The 21737-nt window shown below is 42.3% G+C and overlaps 1 protein-coding gene across 7 annotated transcripts in view; it reads right to left on the bottom strand.

Moving 5' to 3' along the window:
* LOC137439651 (plexin-B1) overlaps window positions 1–21737 on the bottom strand; it is a 275900-nt gene that overhangs the window by 39213 nt on the left and 214950 nt on the right. For all 7 annotated transcript variants that reach the window (XM_078768394.1, XM_068135623.2, XM_078768386.1 and 4 more), the window contains 8 exons: window positions 20818–20951; window positions 20465–20650; window positions 13781–13907; window positions 13206–13442; window positions 6480–6629; window positions 6031–6173; window positions 3364–3464; window positions 2816–3030 (listed from right to left, as the gene is read on the bottom strand). In XM_078768394.1, coding sequence (XP_078624520.1) covers window positions 2816–3030; window positions 3364–3464; window positions 6031–6173; window positions 6480–6629; window positions 13206–13442; window positions 13781–13907; window positions 20465–20650; window positions 20818–20951 — 1293 coding nt within the window. The remainder of the gene's footprint in view (window positions 1–2815; window positions 3031–3363; window positions 3465–6030; window positions 6174–6479; window positions 6630–13205; window positions 13443–13780; window positions 13908–20464; window positions 20651–20817; window positions 20952–21737) is intronic.

The following is a 21737-nucleotide window of genomic DNA, read 5'->3' as shown; positions in this document are numbered from 1 at the left end:
AAAGCATCTCGTTCAACTGCCAAACAGATTCAAGCTGAGCTTCAGACACAAGATACGACAATTTCAACTCGCACCATCCGTCACCAACTCGATGAAAGGGGGTTCTATGGTAGGAAACCGAGGAGGACACCACTGCTGAGAGAGAGAGACATAACAAAGCCTGACTGAAATTTGCAGGTTACTGTGTTCCAGTCAGAAAGCTGGGTCTCCGTCAAAAGTCATGGGTCTTGCAGCAGGACGATGACACCAAACACACTTCAAAAAGCACCCAGGAATGGTTCAAGACAAAATGCTGGACTGTTCTGAAGTGGCTAGTAATGAGTCCAGATATAAATCACATTGAACACTTGCAGAGAGATCTGAAAACAGCATTTGGGAGAAGCACCCTTCAAATCTGGGAGAACTGGAGCAGTTTGCACAAGAGTGGGCGAAACTGCCAGTAGGGAGGTTTAGGAAGCTCATTCATGGCGATAGGAAGTGCTTGACTGCAGTTATTTTGGGCTGTGCTACCAAATATTAAGTCTTGGTTGTCAATAATTTTGTCAATGCCTTTTATTTTTATTTTCTGATTTAAAAGGATATATTAAGTTCTGAATCAAAAACAAATGTTCTGTAATATTAACAGTGAAATAAATAATTGTGGAGACCAAATACTTTTGTCAATTTCAACTTATTTTCAGACAAAATTGAGTTATTTGAAAAAAAGTGCAAGGGTGCCAATATTTTTGGCCATGACTATACAAGACCCATTATACAGTGCACATTTTACAAGCATTACAAACCTGTGCGCATACCTCTGCCAGACTGAACAGTTTATGTTTTGTATCCCACTGATAGGTCAGATCTGGACCTGAACCAAAATCGAATCTGCTTGTTCTTGTCGCCTAACCAACTCATCCACCAAATTTTGTCATTAGTCATCCACACCCTTTTTGAAATATGCTATATATCGTTTTTGGCCCTATCACTCAATTTTTTTTTATTCTTGTGTCTGGATCCAGATCCAGATCTTCACCAAAATCGAAATGATTAGTCCTTGTCACACACCCAAACCAGTACACAAAGTTTCGTATGAATCCGTCCATAACCTTTTGAGATATTGTGCTATATATTGGTTTTAGCCCTGTCACTCAATGGCGAAGAATCACTCGTATAAAAATTTTTTTTATCGTATGCAGATCCGGATTCGGACCGTCACCCAAATCGAATAGATTCGTCCATGTCACACACCCAACCATTCCACTAAGTTTTGTATGAACCCGTCCATAACTTTTTGAGTTATTGTGCTATATTTCGATTTTGCTCCATTTCTCAATCCTGAAGACTCACAAAAAAAAAAAAAAAAAAAATCACAGATCGGGACCCGAATTTGATTCTTCGCCAAAATGTAATAATCTCATCCTTGTCACACACCCAACCTCCACCAAATTCCATTCGAATCAGTCCACAACGTTTTGAGATATCCTGTTTACAAACAAAGAAACAAACATCCAGACAGACACGGGTGAAAACATAACCTCCATCCACATTTGGTGGTGGAGGTAACAATGGACAAAGCAACACAGAACATGGGATTTGAACCTGGGATCCCAGCCTTGTGAGCTACGTCCTCAGATGGGAGGATGAAACAAACCAACCAAACCTGGTTGCAGCTTTACCATTCTGATTGTTATTTTCCCACCCAATGTAATTGATCCACCAAATCAGATAGATATTAGTGATCCCTCCAGGTCTTTAAAACAGCTGTTCATCACCATCTCTTATCTTCCCCCATCCAAAACCTTGATCTTTTCTACCTCCGCTAATTTCACCCTTTTTTGAAATATCAACTTCTTTCCTGCAAGTCCTTGCAGTGTCCTTGTGTTATATACTTCTCCAACCGCCCCCCCCGCCCCCCACCCCTCCCTTCCCACACCTCGCCCCCACAGATCTCCCAATGTCCCTGCTCTCAAATGTTGTGTTTGTGTGCTTCCCCTTCTCTCCCCATCTTGTCTACCGCTCCTCTTATTATGTTTGTGTGTCTATTTGATTTTTTTGTTTGATAAATGTTCGCTCTTTCACGAGCCTCGATCCTGTATACAAATAAAGAAGAAGAAAAAAAAAATAAAATCGTGTCTGAATGAAAATGAAAATGAATGAATGAATGATCGTTTTAAGGCCATTTTCCCCGCTAGAGCGGGGGTTAGCCTTGCGAGCCCCATGACAATCATGGTTCCCTGTTTGAGGCAATGTTTTTATGGCCGGATGCCCTTCCTGACGCCAACCCTTGGTCACGCGCTTACGATGCACAGGGATACGGTGTACCTATTCTAAACACCGTGATCACGGTAAACACCGTGATCATTCATCCCAGCAAGCTGGTACTCAATTTGCCGACCTCGGAAGGATGACAGGCTGAGTCAACCCCCCTGGCGTTAATTCAGCCATCGACCGGGATTCGAACCCAGGATCCTAGGATCCCAAGCCGGCACCCTAGCCGCTAAGCCAACACCAGGCCCAGGTGATGTAATCAAAGGTAAAGTGGTCTCAGCACACGATGGATAATGGCCTTATAATAATGGATAATGTCTGGTGATACAAATTTCTCGTAGACATCATGTGATGTGGTGTCACATGGCAGATTGCCTGATGCAAAACCATCCATTTTAAAGCACATTTGTCTTGCTGGCAGTGTCTTAAACAGAAACATGTCCAACACTGACGTTTAACTGGCAGACAAACACTATCTGATGGCTTGTGATTTAGACATATGACTGAGCAATTAACCGGAGTTGTGAGAAAATTGTAAAAAAAAAATTCAAGTAAATAACTATACCGTGGTAAGGAAGAGTTTGCTGTTGAGCAAGTTGGACAGTTGGTTCAGGCCATGTTCTATTGTGACCTTGTGTGCTGCAGGAACGTCCAACTCTCGACTTAAAGGGCTGTCGAGGCCCGGAAAGAAAACCCGCTCAGCGTATAGTTTGTAGTCCAGGAATGGCGTACCGGACCCCATGAGGTCCCCAGACATGTCATTCATCTCAGTCATCAGGTCTGTGAGTGGGCACATGCAGAAGGGTCATGATGACGAGATCCACAAGTTAACAGTGAATGGGCAATAAAAGCCAAATTATTATTGCAGCACTCACATAAAGAATATTTTGACGGTCCCACGTATCCGGGTACACAATTTGGGAGAACAGATATTATAAAGGAAATAAACTTGCAATTACTGATGTCTTGTTGTACCTGAACATAATTAATAACTTAAATACACAAACCCGAAGATGTGCAAAACAAGGCAATATTTGTTCAGTCATGATTGAAGTCAATTGTTTATGTCTTTTGCCAGAATTTGGCACAGGCCACAACTCATCCATGCCTTACCTGTGAACTGTTTCTTACACGTATCCCTCACATTCGTTTCCAAGCTCTCAAGCTGAACCTGCACTTTCTTGTAGTCTCGGATCGCCTTTTTACTCTTCCTCCTAAGTGAGGCCAAGATTGAGAAAGAACCCTTCATTGCACAACCTTTTGGCAATTACATAATATATTAGAAATATGCACAGCTGTGGGAACAAGGGAGAAGCTGACCGTTCTGGCGTTAACACTCTTTTGCTCCAACGGTGGGTTAACACCCAAACGTCAGCTTCTCCTTGCTTCCTGCGACACTGCGACAGTTAGCAGATTGTCCTATCGATTTTATCCATTGTTCATACCATCGCCCCCCCCCCCCCCCCCCATGAAAATCATACTGTCCGATGGCACAATAAGCACAGTTTTCTCAACCTCATTTCCAGACTCCGGCATATTGATTGTAGATGGCTGAATATCGACTCAGTAAAATGAATATGGCACCAACCCTCCAATCGTGATTTTGCGTGCACTGCTATTAATAGTTCTGGATCAGTGGAATACAAAGCAGTGGTTTTCCAGGCCGAAAGCCTATTCCAAATTGCCTGGGTCAACATTCGATGGTTGAATGCCCTTTGCATGTCATTCTGGAGACATCGTACTGTTGAAAAGTGGTTTCTTCCATCAAGGATTACAAGACAATGCTGAATGAAATCCCTTGGTGATGTGTCCAGTCTGATGGTGCCCTTGTTAGTCCTCCCCTGAATTTTGAGTTGTGCCTGTTGTTAACCATCCTGATGGTGTGAACCAACTCATTTGGTGTTAAATGACACCTAAACTGACTTAAGAGCACATGGGAGGCCAACTTAAATAGGGCCTTATAACACGGGTCCTATTTCACATTGCATATAACATGTTTATTCATCCATTGTATGCTAATGTTCTTGCAACTCGTCAAAAAGTACACTTCCTAATGCGCTACTCGCCACAGCGCATCCGATTGATGTAAAAGTTCCATGAGCATTTGATTATTGCATATAAAAAAAAAAAAGAAGAGAGTTCCGGGAACACAATACCCAGTGCAGTATTCAAACAAGTCAGGAGACGACGATGGTTCACGAGCAAGCGGTATTCAATGACAAAGGTCAAAACCGACATTGAAAATATATAAATAGGAATCTGTTATGAGACTAGTTAGCTACACAATACCGAAAATTCGGTTCGATTCCGACAACTTTGAAAATTTGACCTGTGTGACCTTGAAATGTCAAAGCGAAGGTTACTGACCTTGAAATGATAGAAAATAATGTATAATCAGTTATGAGGTTAGTTAGCTACACAATACCGAAAATTCGGTTTGATTCCAACAACTTTGAAAATTTGACCTTTGTGACCTTCAAAGGTCAAAGGTCGAAGATTCTGAAATTTGTTGGAAAACTTGTATTTCATGATGTATGTGATAATATAAAAACATGTACGACATTTCACCCCATCAGGAAGCGAACAATGTAATAAAACGATCAAAAATCGACTTTTCTAAATTTCGTGACCTTGTGACCTTGACCTTGGGGCGAAAATGAAAAAACGAGTTCCGTGGGGCTAGACAGATGACATTGGCCTAACCAAATACCGAAACCCCTGTCAGATTCCCCCAAACCCCTCGGAGAAGATGGAGCTTGAAATCGATTACCCCCTAACAAGACATCTTTTTCGGGCATGGGGCGAAATACGCCCACTCTAGGCAGGACACAACTAGATCATGATATCAACCTCCCACCCAAGTTTCATTAAGATCGGATGATATCATCAGGTAGTTATGCTGCGGGGACGGACGGACGGACGGACGGACGGACGGACGGACGGACGGACGGACGGACACGGACACGGACACACACACACACACACACACACACACACACACACACACACACACACACACACACACACGACGAATATAGTAGTCACTCTGTTTGATAACTCGTGAACCAATATATACAGTTATGTACTTCATTCGAAAATAATGATTTTAACAATTGTTCAAAAAAAAAAAACCGAAAGTTTAGTACAATTGAAGTAGTCCAGAAGCAGTCCCAAATACCACCCTTATACACCACCCCATTGAACATTTATTTAAACTTAAGTACTGCAAAACTGGAGGTTCATGGAAGTATTATGAAGGCGATTTGTGTTCTACAGTGTTCAAGTGTACAAGTGTACAAGTGAACAATTCATTTTGAATTTTAAAAAAAGGTTGCAAAAGTCGTTTAAATAAATAAATTCCAGGTTTTACCACCATTTTACCCAGTGTCTATTACATCACCCTATCTAACACGTTACATTAGTTATTTGTGCCTGTTGTTTGTCCTTTATACCATCCTTAAAAACAGTAAGTTTCCTGTTTGGAATGATTTTCAATTATGTTTGACTGCCAGACAGAGTAAAATATTACCATGCTCCTCTGTGCATGTGCGGTCGGGACTAATTCAAGGACAAAGTACTGTAAAACGGCAAACTTGTCTTCCTATTCATGCTCCAATTAGTGTTCAAAATATAACATGCAATTTAAATAAGTTGCTCCATGATCATAAACTGATAAGACTGACGGACAGACATGAACCAATTGCTTAACCCTGCTTTTTGCTTCGTGTGGGCGGGGTAATATTAGAAAAAGAAAAGGCCTGGCTTGGACCTTAACTGCACCTGTATATGTATATAATGGTGATGACGGACAAAGCAAGAACCACAGCACCGATGGCCAATGCAATCTTGTGTTTGAGCTTCATTGCAGGTGCATTCTCATACTCCACTGGGCCAAGGTTGAATTTCAGGTTTCCCATGACCACCTAGAAAAGTGTACAACAGTTCCCACAAATTATATTCCTTCATCTTCTAATCTTGTTAACAACCATTTTCCTTTCTTGAGATAATCACCCACCTTCGCTCCACCACATTGCATGCGAGACAAGATCAACATTGCACAATCCTGGTGAAAACTAGTGGTTGACCGAAGATTGTGTCACCTTTAGATCACAAAAGCTGCAATTATTACTGTAGGTTATAGGCATTGATGCAAAGCATTGCATATGGTAATGACTGGAGCCATTGTGCTTCTTATCATTTGCGAAATAACTTTGGATAAACTCTCTCACCGTGAAATTTACAGGTTTCTTGGGGTATTCACTGTCAGACTCTGGATTGCAGTACAGGTAATTGTCTATCAGAGTGGTTACAGGGCAGGGAATGTTACCCAACCATGCTTGTACCTCCTCCTTACTCATTGCCCTTTCCAGATTCTGACCCTGAGGAATGCACAACGCATGTCCAATGTCAAAATTACAATGGTGCACAGCAGTTATCAATCAAAAACACAATATATTGAACAAGTGGCCTTACCGTTGCTACGGATACATTAAAAAGTGGAACTGATTTCCATCTTTCAGCACATAATTTTTTTTTTTTTGTATACTGAATCGAGGCTCGTGAAAGAGCTAACATTTACTTCACAAACAAATCAACCAGACAAACAAAATATATAAAAAGAGGGAGCGGAAGACAAGATGGGGAGAGGAGGGGAAGCACACAAACACAACATTTGAGAGCAGGGAGATGTGTGGGAGGGAGAGGGCTTGGGGGGAGGAGGCGTGGGAGGGGGGGGGGGGTGGTGGGAGAAGTATAAAACACAAGGACACCAAGGACTTCCAGGACAGAAGTTGATATTTCAAAAAAGTGGATTTGGGGTGAAATTATCGGGGGTAGAAAAGATCAAGGTTTTGGATGGGGGAAGATAAGAGATGGTGGTGAACAGCTGTTTTAAAGACCTGGAGGGTGGAGTGGGATTGAAGAGAGTGAGGGAGTTTGTTCCAGAGGCGGGAGAAAAGAGGAATGAAGGAGTGAAGGTGAGCAGAGTGTCTTGATTTTGGCAGTTTAACCATAAGAGGGTTGCAGGCAGATCTTGTGCGACCTGTAGGAATATTTGCGGGACAGAGCCCAGAGAGAGCTGGGGGGGGCAAGGCCAGAGAGGAGTCGGTAGAAGAAGGAAAGACCACCAACCTGCCAGCGGTGAGTGAGTGAAAGGCCCTTGGAGTTAGCTTCATCGCGGGAGATTCCAATGATTCTGAATGCTTTGGTTTCAACAGCGTGAAGACGAGCTCGGTGTGAGGCAGGAGCACCAGCCCAGAGGGGAGAGCAGTATTCCATTGAGCTGCGGATGAAAGCCTTGTATTTGGTGAGGAGCTCAGGTGTGCCAAGGAAGGACTTTGCACGATGGAGGATGCCCAGTCGGCGACTGGCTTTGGAGGCCAGATTTGAAATGTGGTTTTCCCAGGAAAAACATGGTTTTCTGTGGTTTTCCCAGGAATATAACAAAGAAAATGAATTGCTTTCACTTTGTCGATTTTCCAAATGGTCTGATGGACAGACATGAACCAGACAAGTTTGAAAGCAAGTTTCAGAAATTAAAGAAATTTCAGAAAATTAAATTTCAGAAATTTCAGAAAATTAAATTTCAGAAATACCTGACAGTTTGTTAAAAGGAAAATTACAAGTCAATGTTAACAGAAACTGTACTACCAACATGCTAGTGGTGGAATTTCCCACAACACCCACTCCTACCCCACAGTAAGCAGCGCGACCCCGATTTACACAAAGTGAGGACGGGAGCAGCGAGGTATCTCAATGTTGAATAAGTCAGCAGGTTGGCAAATTGGGCTTCAACAGCATCAAACATGTGGAAACGAACACCAATTTCTCATCGCAAGAGACAATCTATAGCTGTTTAACAAGAGTAAAGGTTGTAGGCCATTTATGATCGTAAATTGGGTCAATGGGTTAATATTTGCCAAAATAAAATAGCAGTATAGCCACCGGCTGATTCAGATTAATCAGTCCATTGGAATCAGCACATCGTACTTATACAGACCTGAAGGGTTTTTGAAAGCAAGTTTCAGAAATTAAAGGCTTATTGTAATCCGACTGAATGGTCAATGTGACTGTCAGCAAAAATATATTTTATCCAGAAGTCTCAGCTCATGGAGGAGCAAAATGACATAGGACAGCAGTTCACAAACAAACAGGAAAAGGGGAGCAAGCAAACAGAGAATGCATGGACACAATGCAAGCGAGTAGTTGAGTAACAGGAAGAGAACAAGGAGCTGATAGTCTATGCCCCCCGTCTTTTGGGTGGTATGAGGAATATATCTGTGCAATATGAAAGCTAAATCTTCATTGGTTTTTGAAATGTCACGTGCACAAGCCAAGTTACCGAGATAGTTGCTATGGTAACATAATTCCGCCAATTATAGTCATGATCAAATCAAGTTGAGATCATGTCATGAGGAAAAGACATCTGCAATATGAAAGCTAAATGTTACGTGGTTTTTGAAATATCATGCACACACAAGTGCGTGGACAGATGATCGGTCGGAGCTCATATTAATGTCCCCAGTCTGCGACTGTCGGTGGGCGAGTGGGGGGGAGGTGGGGAAGCAAGGGCCAAAAAGAGGAAGATGGGGATCAGATGATCATCATGAGTAGAAGAGAGGAGGGTTAGGTGTGAGAAAAGGCCTGAAGTGATTATGAACAGCACTCTTGAAAGATTATGGACAGCATGGGAATAGCACAAGACAAAAGACATGGGGAGAGTGGGGAGAGTTGGTTCCACAGAGGAAAGAAGAGCATGATGAGGAATGCAGGTGAGCATTCAGCTTATACTTGGGAATGGTATGGGTTTCTGGAAGAATGCAGAATGAATAACTAGTCTTACTAGTGAAGGTTAGTGTTTATCTCTGTTGGCAAACAGGTAGACCAATGGAATAACAGGACTGATTGAGGTATGCAAACCACCGTGGGAAGCAAGGATAACTTTTCTCTTGCTCTGACAAAGGGTTAACACCCAAAATGTCAGCTTTTCCTCGTTTCCCACGGTGGTCATAGCATACCTCAAGAACCATCCTTTTGATTTACTCTATTGTTCTCTCTGAAAGAATGCATGTGGCCTGGGGGCAGCTTTGTACGTAAAAGAGAGAGAGCAGAAGTAGTTGTACAAATGAGAAAGATTGGCTAGAGTAGAAAAATACTATATACAGGCAGGAACAGTGTGGACACAAGGTGGCAACAATCACCATTGTAGGAGTTGCTACATTACAAATTGATAATCCACAAAATTTCCCTGTGGTGGGCAAGGAGCAGACCCCAAGACGTGTCCTCTGGCCAGGAGATGTCAATTATGCAGGAATGATTGGACACAATCGCCTCGAGTAAGGAAAGCAGCCTCACCAGCCCAAGAGGAGGAAGAAATACACCATGTTACTTCGGATGATGGCCTTGTGGACCATAATGAGCTCTATCTAGCTCAGAATTGACTTGACTGTGGAGAATACAAATACCAAAGCATTGGTCAGGCCGAGAGGCCAGTTTGGAGACAGAATACGCTCAAGACAAGTTATGACATGGTGTCTGGGATGATGAGCTCCAGGGACTGTACCTCTCACGTGGGTTAGCTAGATAAATTAACTGAGAGGTTTAACAGCTGATCCTTAGCAAGGTACAAAGTAACACTTCAAAGACATGTTCTAAGTATATGATCATTGATCAGTGATGTTTTCCAGAACTGCAGATAAAAATGAAACGGAAGCCTACCTCTCATAAGTATCGTGTACAAGGAAGAGCCATCAACAAAATACAGGTAACCATAACCATGTCGACCAAGAATAAGGATTGTCCGAAAACAGAGTTTTGCAACACATTAGTCTCGAGAGAACATTCACCAGACCGAATACCATAAAGAGACCGACAGTTTCTGCTCGGGAAGAAAAATTGGATCACCATTCAAGAAGCACATGCTGAATACCATCGGCACACAGCTGGAAAGTAAGGGTAGGTGGATGGTGCCAGGCAGTATCAAAAGTTTGAGAGATGTCCAGAGATATGACCCTCACCTCTCATTTGAGATTTAGAACATCCATCCACACAGTAGAGAGAAGCAACAAGTCCAACGTAGAATATCCCGATACAAGCCAAACCGATGTTCAAATATTAGAATATGAGAAGAGATGATGACCGACATCTACAGCAACGTGACTCCATCACTTTGCTTATGATGAAGGTTGACCTGTCTTTATTGTTGTGGAGTAGACTTGGAAGCCTTCTTGTGAATGGAGGTGATTCTGGCAACTTACCAAGATGAAAGCAGGTGATTATGTAAGAAGTACTTCCTGAAGAATAAGTAAAGACGAAGGATTGGGTCGAAGCAGTCTGTGAATTACAGGACCAATAATATCTAATGGAATTGCAGAGATGGTGGCAAGACTGACAAAGAACTTCTCAACCTTAGTAGAATAGAATGCCACATGCTTCAGGGACCAATTGGAATGGGAAAAGGGTGGATTGGAAAGGTAGGAATTTGGGACCTAGGCCTTTATGGTAAAGGTAGTATCTTGATATTTGGCCTTTTCAATGGCTATGTCCAACATGACTTAAAGGATGGAGTGATGGTACAAAGGGGACCATGTACCGGTGACAGATTTGACCAACTACCATGAGGATATTGAGGGTGGTGAGAGGCTAGAGAAGTTTGACATTATAGAAGGTTGATGTTTGGCACTGACTTTGCAGACACTGGAACACACTGGTTGTGGGTGGTTTGCCTGTGATGTTTGCTGGTTGCAACTTTATGGTGATTGCCGAGCATTATACGCACAGTGCACCCGGTTTGGGATGATTATTAGGACATTTGAAGACATTAATTGATGAATTGGTAAATAAAAGCAGTTTGTTGAGGAAGGAAAACCAGGAACTTCTGATTTCAAGATCTGAGGAGACAACGGATCAGGTTGTTAAGGAGATCGATTTCAGGCAAAGCCAATCTATCTTGTTGAACGATCATACATCTGGGCACCCATGTGGCTCGCTAAAGAGCACCAGAGACACTTTGACAATAACATGAGGAAAAGGACAGGTTTGAGGGTGAAGTCTAAGCATGACCAAACCGAACCGAGAGTGACTGTCACTTAGACTTCAGAGAGAAAAGAGTAATCAAAAATTGGGGCAATACCCCTGAGCGCTCACCTGGAAGAAGCAGTATTCTACACCGACAAAAGGTATTTTAAACAGTATTACGGTATTTTAAACCAATTTCAATTGTTGCTAGAAGACAGAGCAGCATGTGGAATCATATACCAACATAATCGTAAGACTTTAAACAAACAAAAATATCTATTTTGGGGGCATCCTCCCCCTCAAGTAGACCCACTTAGACCCCAATTTTTCTAATGCCGTGAACATTCGGTACATCACGGGTGGTGAAGGTTGTGGTCAAGTTTCATCGAAATAGTGTGTAGTTTCAGAGGAAAAAGCAAATTTCTATTTTGGGGTTCAAACTTGGATCCACTTTGACCCTTGGAGACCCCCTTAGACTCGATTTTTTTTTCATGCCATGAACAAACATGAGTTGCAACATACCAAAGATCATTTGTGACAAGCTTGGTCAGAATTCCATCAGCAGTTTTGGGGAAGAAGTTGCAAGCGTTTACGGACCGACGACGCGCCATCACATAAGCTCCCCTGAACTTCGTTCCAGGCGCTAAAAACAAGTAGTCCTCAAGGACTAGCTGTTTCACAAAAGGCTTTGGTGCATGAATTGTAGTTTGAAGGCTGACCCTCACGCCAACTGTTGGCAATTTCAATCTTCATAGATTAGAAAGAAATGAGGTGGAAGGACAGCAAATAATCCATGTTTGTAGCTGGAGTTGTCAGCACTTTGGAGTGTGCAAGGGGGCAGGGAGAGGAGGTGGATGGTAGGCTGCAGGCATGCCACACAAGAGGTTATTATGAATAAACTACAAGTCAGAAATATTTTCTGGGTTCAGGGATAAGTGGGTAAGAGGCATGTGCTTCATCCTTTTTTCATATTCCCATGGAGGTGGGTGGCATCAATTTACTGAGGATGTAGCTGTGGCACTGATGGAGTGCCCCCTGTATGTTTGAGGAAGAATCTGGAATTTGCCAAGGTGCTAAGTCTCCAAGCTTCTGTCACCATGGAAGTGAAGAGATTGCATTGAGACACTGGTTTATTCTATATGGTTTGAGTAAACAATGAACCAACCATACACTGCTTCAATCCAGAAACTTTGCAGTCACGACAAAGGGATTACTGTGTTATGATTATATTTTATTTATTATATTATTATTATTATTAACGTTATTATTATTATTATTATTATTATTATTATTATCATTAGTAACATTATGAAAACGATACTACTGTATTAAGAAACCTGGGCTAATATGTCCGAAGCGGCCTGAAGGTGAGGCATGAAGGTATGAAGCCTAAGGCCTATACATCGTGTCGTTGGAAGACCCGTAAGGCCTATGCTTTTGATATTTGAAGGTCATTTTAACAATCGGTTTGTTTGTGTTTCACACTGAATGAAAAACGTAAAGACAGAGCATGGTAATTGCGACATATGACAGGCTCGACAATATGTTCGGCCTGAAAGGCATAGGAATCAAAATGGCAGTGTGGGGAGTCAGCCGTTGTATGCCGTAATGACATCACAAACGTAATCACATCACCCCCTGTCATGTGACCAGACCCTCAGCTCTGATTGGTGTATGTTTGTGAGGGACAAATACATACATACATACATGCATACATGCATACGGACAAACACTGTTCAAGACGGCTGGCTTTGCCCTACGGGCTACGCCGTAAAAACCTATTAAATAGATTGGCAGTTGTTCATACAGGAAGGAGTCCTGGAGTTTAAAACTAGAAATGTGCTTTTCATTAACTTTTCTGCAGAGTGAGCAACAATCCCGTAGCAGTACATGAAGTATATTTATATAAACGACAGTGCTGTTTTAAACAGTTGGCTTACCTCTGCCCGAAGTATAGTGTCAAGCTTGTATGTGTAGGGACTCTTTGAGTCTTTCACGTTCAATTGGAGCATCGTGGGATCGGCAAAGTATTGGATGGAAGAGTAGTTTCGAACAACATTGTCCATGATGAACTGGATGTCAGCCTCAATTGAGTCCTGTCCTCTGCTCACTGCTGAGATTTTTGGTGATTGGCATCTCATCCTTTTTGCGTCATCAACCTTGCAGGTACTTTCGTACTATGATAGGAAATGTACAACAGTTCTCAATATTATATTTTGATTTCCATGTATTAGATTCAGAAATGAGCTTTAATAGACTTTTGGTGAAATATTTCGGTGAAATAATTCCTTAGAATAATAATTTAAGTTCGTAAAGATCACCCAGTACTTAGTAGGTAAACTATCAAGTCAGAAAGCGATATATATATATATATATATATATATATATATATATATATATATATATATATATATATATATATATATATGAGGTTGCCGTTCAACAATACTCATAACCACAATCATTAAAGCCGAGTCCGTAACAATATATATAATAAATTGTAAAATATGTACACCTCAGATGAGAGCGTTTGATGGCGATGGGATCTCCGCCGGCGGTGCACAGTTGAGACGACAGCTCGCATGATGGGATGAGTGACAGAGTCTAAGTGACTGCCTTTTACAGTGATCTCACGTCCACCACTGTAAGAAAAAAGTCATCTGGTCAGTCATGCAAAACATCATGTTGCTTGGGGGTAAAGTGACAAAAATATAACTCAGAGAAGGAAGAGAAGAGGGAATGATAGGTACATGAATCCAGTGCAAGTGAACAAAAAGAGCTGAAATATAAAATTATGAGTGCACATTTAAAAGTCTAGAAGCTTTGTTTTGTATTGGTTGAAGCAACGAAGGGATTTTTTGGCTAATCTTGTAATCACAATCAGAGTTAAAGCAATCAATCAAAGATGGTATGTAAGAAGAAATAACCCATTCCAGTTGATTCCTCCTCCTCTCCTCCTCTCTCCCCTCCCCCACCCAAAAAATTTGGAACTGTCTAATGTTCTGAAAGTGATGGAAAACAAATTTGAATACATCATAAGCATACAATAGGGAGACCCAGGCAAAAATGGAATGGTTACAACTATGATACAGTGCCTTTAGAAAGTATTCCCACCCTTTGACTTTTTCTTTTGTTAAAAAAAACATTAAAAAAATAAAATAATGGATCAGGTTGTAAAATGGATTAAATTGAGATTTATTTTTGTCACTGATCTACACATAAAATGCCCCATAATGGCAAAAAGGATTATTTATTTATTTATTTATACATTTTTACAAAATAATTACAAATGAAATACAGGAATATCTAATTTACATAAGTACTCAACCCCCTTCGTTGAAGTCAATACTTTGAAGAAGTGCCTATGGCAGCGATTACAACTTCGAGTCTTCTTGGGTACATACAGTCATGTGAAAAAGTAAGTACACCCCATGTAAAGTTTTGACTTTTTCAACATATTTCAACATACAGCTATTTGATCTTCATTTCAACAATATTGATAGATAAAGGTGATATAATATAACAAATATCATGAAACATTTACATTTTGTAGTCCATTGTATAATTTAAATAAACATAAATGCAAATTTCGCATGTGGAAAAAGTAAGTACACCCTTGTCTCTAATAGGTGGTATTGCCCCCTTTGGCAGAAACAACCTCAAGTAGGCATTTCTTATAACTGTCTACCAGTCTCTGACATCGACTGGGAGAAATTTTTGCCCACTCCTCCATGCAGAATTCTTTCAGCTGTGCGATGTTTGAGGGGTTTCTTGCATGCACAGCTCGTTTCAAATCCCCCCACAACATCTCGATGGGATTTACATCCGGGCTTTGACTTTGCCATTCCAGAACCCTCCATTTCTTTCTTTTCAGCCATTCCTTGGTGGATTTACTGGTATGTTTAGGGTCATTGTCATGTTGCAAGGTCCACCTTCGGTTGAGCTTCAACTTTCCCATAGATTATCCTCAAGCCTCACATTATCCTCAATCACCCTCTGGTACAATGAAGAATTCATAGTGGATTATATGATGGTGAGCTGCCCCAAACCATAATATTTCCACCACCATGCTTTACAGTTGGTATCAGGTTCTTGTGGTCAAATGCTGTCTTTGGTTTCGCCAAACATGTCTTCTGGTACTGTGGCCAAATAGCTCTACCTTTGACTCATCTGCCCAGAGCACATTGTTCCAGAAGTGCTGGTCTTTGCCTAGGTGTTCATTGGCAAACTTTAGTCTTGCCCTGATGTTCTTTCTGGACAGCAAAGGTTTCCTCCTGGCACACCTCCCCTGTAGATCAAATTTGTGCAGCCTCTTTCTAATGGTGGACTCGTGCACTTTGACATCAACAGTGGCAAGAGCTACCTGTAGGTCCCGTGATGACATTCTGGGGTCCTTAGACTTCTTTCAGCATCTTGCGGTCTGCTCTCGGGCTGAACTTGCTGGGGCGGCCTGGCCTGAACAAGTTGGCAGTTGTTTGGAATCTTCTCCACTTGTAGATGATCTTCAAGACAGTCGAATGATTGATTTCAAATTGTTTGGAGATCTTTTTAAATCCCTTCCCAGACTCGTAGGCATCTATAACCTTCTTTCTGAAGGCCTCAGAGAGCTCTTTTGATCTCGGCATGGTGACGTCGCACACTTCAACAACAAAGAGCAAACCAAACTAAATGTCTGAGGTTTAAATAAGACAGGTTCCTCCAAGATCCTCTCCAACGATGTTCTAATCATTTGCATCTGAGCTGGTGCACCTGATTCTAATTTTAGGTATTTGAAGTAGTGATAAATGTAGGGGTGTACTTACTTTTTCCACATGCGAAATTTGCATTTATGTTTAAGTAAATTATACAATGGACTACAATATGTAAATGTTTCATAATATTTGTTATATTATATCACCTTTATCTATCAATATTGTTGAAATGAAGATCAAATAGCTGTATGTTGAAATATGTTGAAAAAGTCAAAACTTTACATGGGGTGTAATTACTTTTTCACGTGACTGTATATATCAGCTTTGCACATCTGGTGTTTTTTTTTTTTTTTGTATACAGGATCGAGGCTCGTGTGAGAGCTAACGTTAATGACAAAAAACAAACAAAAAACAAACGGACACATATAATAAGACGAAATAAAGGGAGCGGGAGACAAGATGAGGAGAGAGGGGGAAGCACACAAGTACAACATTTGAGAGCAGGGACATCGGGAGATCTGTGGGAGGGAGAGGGCTTGGGGGAGGAGGCATGTAAAGGGGGGTGGGGGTGGGAGAGGTAAAAAAAAAAAAACACATGGACACTGATAGGACTTCCAGATTTGCAGAGTTTCTCACATTCTTCCTTGCAGATTTGCTCAAGCTCTGTCAAGTTGGATTTGGAGTGTCGGTGAACAGCAATCTACAAGTCTTTCCACAGATTATTATCAATGGTATTCAAGTCTGGGCTTTGGCTGGGCTGCTCAAGTACTTTCATTTTCTTGTTCTGAAGCTTTCTTTGGCTTGTCAGTGTTGCTTTGGTTGTGTGCTTACGGACATTGTCCTGTTGGAACGTAAATGTTCATCGCCGTCTGAGGTCTTTTGCACTCTTAAGCAGGTTCTCCTCAAGGATTTGCCTGTATTGGCTCCATTCATTGTTCCCTCTATCCATACAAGTTTCCCAGTCACTGCTGCTGAAAAGCATCCCCATAGCATGATTCTGGCACCACCATGCTTCACGGTAGGGATGATGTTAAATGGGTGATGAGCTGTGCTTGCCTCCAGACGTAGCACTTTGCATTCAAGCCAAAGAGTTCCATTTTCTTCTCATCAGACCACAGAATCTTTTGTGTCATACTCTCAGTCTTTCACATGCCTTTTTGCAAATTCCAGGCATGCTGTCATGTGCCTTATTCTCAGGCGTGGCTTGGCTTCCATCTGGCCACTCTCCTATAACACATAGATTTGTGAAGTGCTGCTGAGACTTTTGTCCTTCCTGCAGGTTCTCCCATCACAGCCAAGGAACTCTGTAGTTCTGTCAGAGTGGTGATTGGGTTCTTGGTCACCTTGCTGACCAAGGTCCTTCTTGCCCGGTTGCTCAGTTTGGTCGGACAGCCAGCTCTAGGCAGAGCCTGGGTAGTTCCATATTCTTTCCATTTCCGAATGAACTCACCGTGATCTTGATGCTCACTGTGCTCTTGGGAACTTTTAACACTCTAGAAATTGTTTTATACCCTTACCCTGATCTATGACTCCTTACAATTATATCTGAGTTCTAGAGACAGTTACTTAAACTTCTTGGTCGAGTTTCTGCCCTGACATGCACCGTTGACTATGGAACCTTGTATAGAAAGGTGTTTTTATTTCTAAATCATGTCCAATCAATTGAATTGGCCATAGGTGGACTCCAATCAAATTGTAGAGACATCTCAAGGATGATCGAAGGAAATTGGATGCACCTGAGCTCAATTTGGAGAATTATAGCAAAGAGGTTGAATACTTATTGACTCAAGACATTTCAGCTTTTCATTTTTAATTATTTTGTAAAAATTCCTAAAAAATAGAAAAAATATCCACTTTCACATGATGGATTATGTGTAGATCAGTGACAAAAAAAATCTCAATTTAACCCATTTTAAGTTCAGGATGCAACACAATAAAATATGAAAAAGTCAAGGGGTGTGAATACTTTCTGAAGGCACTGTATATATGAGAGTTGTGCTCTCATATACCATTGGTGGTTTCCTGTCTAACTACAGTAGTCTGCAGAGAAGGATCCATTAAACACCCAAGTTAGTGATCAATTAAATGGACGAATCTGTGCGTAGGTGGTTCCAATCACACGTGAGAGATGTTAAACATCGGTGCGCCCGGCCTATTCATCAGCCCACCTGATGGCTACCCTGGAGCAAGAGGGAGGAAGCTGATGAGCAGGTAGAAAAGATGCTTGAAGCAGGTGTCATCGAGTCCTCAAATTCCTTATGTGCTGGTTAAAAGAAGGATGGGACCATGCGTTTCTGCGTGGACTATTGCCAGCTTAATACCTGACACTCAGACTCCTATTCCCTGCCTAGACTTCACGATACCCTCAATGTCGTTGCGGGCTCGAATTGGTTCTCAACTATGAACCTTAAGAGTGGGTATTGGCAAATGGAGATGTATAAGGCAAGGAAAGAGATGACGGCATTTTCCACAGGTAAGGGACTATCGGTTCACTGTGATGCCATTTTGGTTTTTCTGTCTAACGCCACCACCACCATTGAGACATTGCTGGAGCGTGTACGAGGCGGCATGCCATGGCAATCATGCCTGGTGTACCTGGATGATGTCCTGGTGCACGTTACAACATTTACCCAAGTCAAAACCAATTTTGACCAGGTGTTTCTGTGCCTCAGACAGGTGGGTTTGAAATTGTGTTCCGGTGAATGCACTTTGTTTGCAAAAGACATTTCCCCCATCCAAAACCTTGATATTTTCTACCCCCGCTAATTTCGGTCCCCTTGTGTTTTATACCTCTCCCCCCCCCTTCCCACGCCTCCTCCCCCCAAGCCCTCTCCCTCCCACACTTCTCCCTGCTCTCAAATGATGTGGTTGTGTGCTTCCCCTTCTCTCCCCATCTTGTCCTCCGCTCCCTCTTTTTGTATATTTTGTTTGTCTGATGGATTTGTTTGTGAAATAAATGTTAGCTCTTTCACGAGCCTCGATTCAGTATACAAAAAAAGAAAAAAAAAGAAAAAAAAAGAGAAAAAAAAGAGGTGGCTATCTTGGTCATGTGTTGGGTCATGTGGAGGTGAAAACTAACCCGGGTAAAATCACGGTGGTGGAGGAGTGGCCCGTACCTCATAACATCAAAGAGGTGCGGGGATTTTTGGGACTCCGCAAATTTTACCACAAAGTGTCGATAATAGGAGCAGAGATGGCCAGGCCCCTTCACCGGCTTACGGAGAAGTGGACAAGGTGTACCTGGACAAGAGTGCAATGATGCCTTCCTCTAGTTGAAGGGGCGTTTGACATCCACATTTGTTTTAGCTTACCCCACCAATGACGGGACCTTTTCCCAGGACACTGACGCAAGCCAGAAGCGGTTGGGAGCACCTTTATCTCAGGAACAGGGGGGGTGGGGGGGGGGGGGTGGGGGGGGGTGCGAGTAGTAATAGTGATCACGTATTACAATCAGGACACGGGTAGGCCAGAGCGAAATTATGTCATTCGCAAGGAGTTATTGGCAATGTTGTTTGCCATGAACCATTTTCACCATTACTTGTACGGATATAAATTTTCTGCTAGAAAAGACCATTCGTCCTTGCAATGGTTCTTACCTGAGGGCCAGATTGCACAGTGGTTGGAGAAATTACAGCAGCACGATTATAATGTGATCCATAAAGCCGGGAAGGCTCAAGGAAATGCCGATAAACTCTCTCAACACCCTTGCTTGGAACAAAACTGTACATTCTGCGTGAGACACGAAGACAGGGACCAGTTGGCAGATTCCGCCCACATCAGGGAATCTGCGGGAGCATCCTGGTGGTTGGAGAGCGGGCTGGTATCTGCACCACAAGTGGAAGACTGGTGACTCTGTGGAGCAAGCTGGTAGACAAGCGCAAAGCAAGCAAGATCCCGTGCCAGGCAGACCAGCAGAAAGTTTCATGCAACTGAATCACACGATCTTTCTCTTGCTATCTCCATTCTACTTCATTCCCTTTGGATGCACAAGCATCAGCATGAAGCACCAACTTGCCTTTCCAGAGCTTCCTGAATTGTTGGACCTAATGCCATTTATCTGACGCCAAAGGTATCCACCCTCGACACCTCTTGGGGGAAGGCCCCACATTACACCATATCAGTCTCCCACTCACCCCCCCCCCCCCCTTCTTCTTTGGACCAACGAGAGACTGCCAGCTTACATATGGTGAGCGAGAGGCCGACAACACACCTCGTATTCTTCCTCTTCCTCGTTTTCTTCTCTCATTTCCCGGCATGACTGTGGTGCCTGTGGTGCCTGTGTTATATCTGTGATAAGTGACTGATTACGAGTGGGCTTATGTGCTCGGGAAGACTGATGTTGGTTTAACAGTCAACCTATTCCAAAATCAACCTATTAACCGAAAGTATCATTCATAATCCACAATCATATTTAACCATTGAACATGGCTGAAGATGGTAGAGAAGAGATGTCATCATTGTGGTGAATCATCAAAACTGTTAAATAAGGAATGAAAACCAAGTGGTACCTGAAAAAGCTAGTTGTGGGTGTCATCTCACTAATTTCAGGGTCTGGAGTGAAGAGAAAGACTTGAGAGTCCGGCAGAGGGATGGTTGTTCTGGGCTTGTAAATCACTTTGACTGTCATATTGGACGATTCACCAGAGAATGGAGTGGTCTTGCAGATTATGTGTGTGCCAGTGACACGATCTACACTGAAAGGACAGAGGATGAAAAATAAGTGTTTGCAAGGAGGAAGTTGAAAGAGCAGGAATGCAATTAAGACAAGTCTTGCATGGGTATATAGGCAACTGCACTCAACTAACTGCAAAATAATTCTACTCTATTTCTCCATAGAATAAAGTATAACAGAGCAATTCACCTGCAAGGATTTCCACCAACCTCAACCTCCACATCTGCAGGCATCCCAACGTTTAGCTTGGTCCCACTCACTGTCAGCTGCGTGCCGCCTGCAACTGGCCCCTTTTGAGGTGAGATGATCTCAGGCTTTGGTTCCTACACAAATGTAATGACACCAAAATCTAAGCAATGCAGAACATTTGCATGAATGGTTGACACAGCACTGCAGTATGGTGCCTAATTACAATAGAATAAATGTGACAAAAAGCCCCAAAAGAGAGGATAACATATTAGCGGCACGATAATGCATAATCTTACCATGTTTAATGTCCCCATCTGAGAACTTGCTCATGCTGTTGGGAATCCATGTTCAAATCCAATTTGTACAGTAGTAATTTGTTCAGATCAAATACAGTAAATGTCCTGTTCATTTGTTAATCGTTGACCAATAAACTTTTAATTCATGCAACAGCACATTGATGCCTCCTTATATCCTTGACCTACACATGATACATGTACAGGCCATACTTCCATGAAACAACACTGATTAAAAACAAAACATTCTGGGTACAACGCTTTGCTTTTTTCCCCCATTATAATGGAATATATTGGGGCCATTAATCCTTTCCCAAACCTCTTACTTGGAGGTAGTTTAGAACATTGCTTGCGTTCAACGGTACCCCCACTGCCCAACCGTCAGTTGGTTGCTTTTTACTATCTGTCACCTCGCTCTTTCATGAGCTCAGAGTTTGCATAAAAAAAACCCACCGTTTAGAGGCCATTTTTCCCCGCAAAGCGGGGGTTGGCCTTTTCGGGGACCGTGGTAGTTGTTGTTTTTTTTTTGTTTTTTTTGGTCCCCTTTTTGAAGCAATGTTTTACGGCCGGATGCCCTTCCTGACGCCAACCCTTTTTGCCGCCTTCAACGACAAACAGGGAATTACC

Source organism: Myxine glutinosa, chromosome 1 (assembly GCF_964187855.1).
Source record: "Myxine glutinosa chromosome 1, kmMyxGlut1.1, whole genome shotgun sequence".
Taxonomy (NCBI): Eukaryota; Metazoa; Chordata; class Myxini; order Myxiniformes; family Myxinidae; genus Myxine; species Myxine glutinosa.
The sequence above is the reverse complement of the archived record's forward strand: the minus strand, read 5'-3'. Positions and strand labels throughout refer to the sequence as shown.